Source organism: Octodon degus, unplaced genomic scaffold (genome assembly GCF_000260255.1).
Source record: "Octodon degus isolate 3935 unplaced genomic scaffold, OctDeg1.0 scaffold00072, whole genome shotgun sequence".
Taxonomy (NCBI): Eukaryota; Metazoa; Chordata; class Mammalia; order Rodentia; family Octodontidae; genus Octodon; species Octodon degus.
In genome coordinates this window covers 5,540,584-5,542,911 of record NW_004524648.1, presented here as the reverse complement: position 1 = coordinate 5,542,911, position 2,328 = coordinate 5,540,584, and the positions used below count along the sequence as shown (strand labels likewise).

The 2,328-nt window shown below is 47.1% G+C and overlaps 1 protein-coding gene across 1 annotated transcript in view; it reads right to left on the bottom strand.

Annotated features, from left to right (window-relative positions):
- Positions 1–2,328, bottom strand: part of Slc46a1 (solute carrier family 46 member 1) — a 10,575-nt gene that overhangs the window by 5,233 nt on the left and 3,014 nt on the right. Inside the window, exon 3 of the mRNA XM_004635419.3 lies at positions 368–451. Coding sequence (XP_004635476.1) covers positions 368–451 — 84 coding nt within the window. The remainder of the gene's footprint in view (positions 1–367; positions 452–2,328) is intronic.

The following is a 2,328-nucleotide window of genomic DNA, read 5'->3' as shown; positions in this document are numbered from 1 at the left end:
GCTCTCCCTTTCCCCCAGACTACACTCTGACCCTGAAGCAGGAAGCTCTGGTGTCACACTCCCTTAACAAATAGAAAAGCTGAGGCCTGGAGACAGTAAAGGCTCCACTGTGGATATCCAGAAAGAACAAAATCCTGCTCAGCTAACTGCAAATCCCAGCTCAGTGGTTTTAAACTCTGAGGCAGTGCAGTCCTCTGTCAGCCCTGGGAAGTTTAACAGATGTGCACTGGTCTTAGCCATGTTCTCCTTCCAGGAAGGAGGAGAGGGAGGCAGGGAGGAAGGGAGGGCGTCTCCCAGTCATGGCTGCCCATCTGCCCAAACAAAGCTGGGCAGGAGGAACCCATTGAAAGCTGATTCTGACACTCACCCTGCTCGGATTGGCCCACCAACTTGGAGAGCTTGGCCCGGATGACAGGAGTGATAACTAATGACAGGAAGAGCAAGCCGTACCCTGGGAAGAAAGAAAAACTCATCAGGAAAGTAGGGTTATGGAGAGGAGTATCCTGGAGCTCTGAGAAGAAGCAGAGCTCCTACACATCCCCGTGGAGCTTAGGTGAGACCCAGGAAGAACTTCCATGATGGCAAGGGATTGGAGACAACGACCGAAGTGGAACAGAGACCACCCTTCTTCAGGCTCACCTATCTGCTGTCTTTCATGAATGAGTGCTGCCTGCCACCAATGGCTTTCTTTCTCTTTTTTTTTTTTTTTTTTTTTTGAGAATGGATCTCACTAAGTAGTGCAGGCTGGCCTTGAGTTCACTATGTAGCCTAGGCTGGCCTCAATCTCTCATGATCCTCCTGCCTCAGTCTCCTGAGTGCTGGGATTACAAGCATGCACCACTATACCCAGCTACCAATAGCCTTCTTGTTGGAATACCACTTATGGCCACCACAAGTATCACCTGCCTACTTAACACTTAGTAGAGAGATAGCAGGACACAAAGAACATGCATGAATTTTGAAGTCAGTCCCAAGTTCAAAATGTGATACTATTGCTTACTACGTACATGGCCTTGGGTAATTTACCTCCCTGAAACTGATCCTAATCTATCCTAAAGGAAGATAATAAAGCCTTCAGTACAGGACAGCTCTGTGCTGTAGGAGGTTGGCTAATGTCCCCCAAAGGGTCCTAAACCCTGGAACCTGTAATTGATGCCTTATTAGGAATATGGGTCTTGCAGAGGTGATTAAGGTTAGGCTCTTAAGAAGCACAGATTACCCTGAATTCTTAGGGTAAGTCCTAAGTGCAGTTATACATCTTTATGAGAGGGAAACAGAGGGAGATTTTGATGCAGACAGAATGGAAGAGGCACAAACAAGAGGACGAGGCAAGGTGGCCACAGAGGCAGAGACTGTTGATGCGGCCACAAATCAAGGAGTGCTGGCAGCCACAGGAAGCAGGAAGAGGGAAAACAGATTCTCTCCTGGCACCTTTGGAGGGAACATCACCCTATGGACACCTTGATTTCAGCCCCGTAACACTGAGTTTGAACTTTTGGCTTCCAGAACTTCGAGAAAATAAGCTTCTGTTGTTTTAGGCCCCTGAGTTTGTGGTAATTTGTTATAGCAATCTTCTGCACAAGGTTAAGGGGTAGCATGTAAAGAGCACAGCCAAGTAAGAAGACAGTAAATGCAGGAGTCTCCCCTTTGCATTTAGATATTCACAGGCGCACCAGGTTTCTCATAGCTAGTCCTCTCCCTATGTGACTGCTGTCACACAGGGGACATATGTGAATTTGTCCTCTTGGACAAATTCCAAAAGGACAGTGGATCGTCCACAGTGGATAATCAGTGAAGCATACCAGTCCCCTTCAAGGGTTGGGATATCCCAAATTCCACTTTGTTGAGACTCATCAGAGCAGCGGCAGTATCCATGAATGAAAAGTACCTGGTCCCCTCAGCTTTATTATCAGAGAAGCAGCTGACTTAAGAACTCTGTGATTCTTTCTTTCTTTCTTTCTTTTTCTTTTTGTATTTAGTACAGGGCCCACACGGTCTCACTACACAGATCTGACTCATAGTGATCCTCCTGTTTTCAGCCTCCCAAGTGCTAGGGTTACAGGCACACACCATCACACCCAGTCTCAATGGCTGTCTCAGCACGCCCCTGGGGTGGGACCGGCACAGCGTGCAGGAGATCAAACCCCATCTGCTTTAGTCCACTGAGCTATCTGGCTGGCCCAATCTGTGATTATTTCTAAGCTACTTTTTTTTTTTTCAATACTAGGGATTGAACTTGGGATCTTGTGCTTGCCAGGCAGGTACTTAAGCAACTGAGATATATCTGAAGCTCCCCAAATCTGTGTTTATTTAATGGCTGACTTTTGT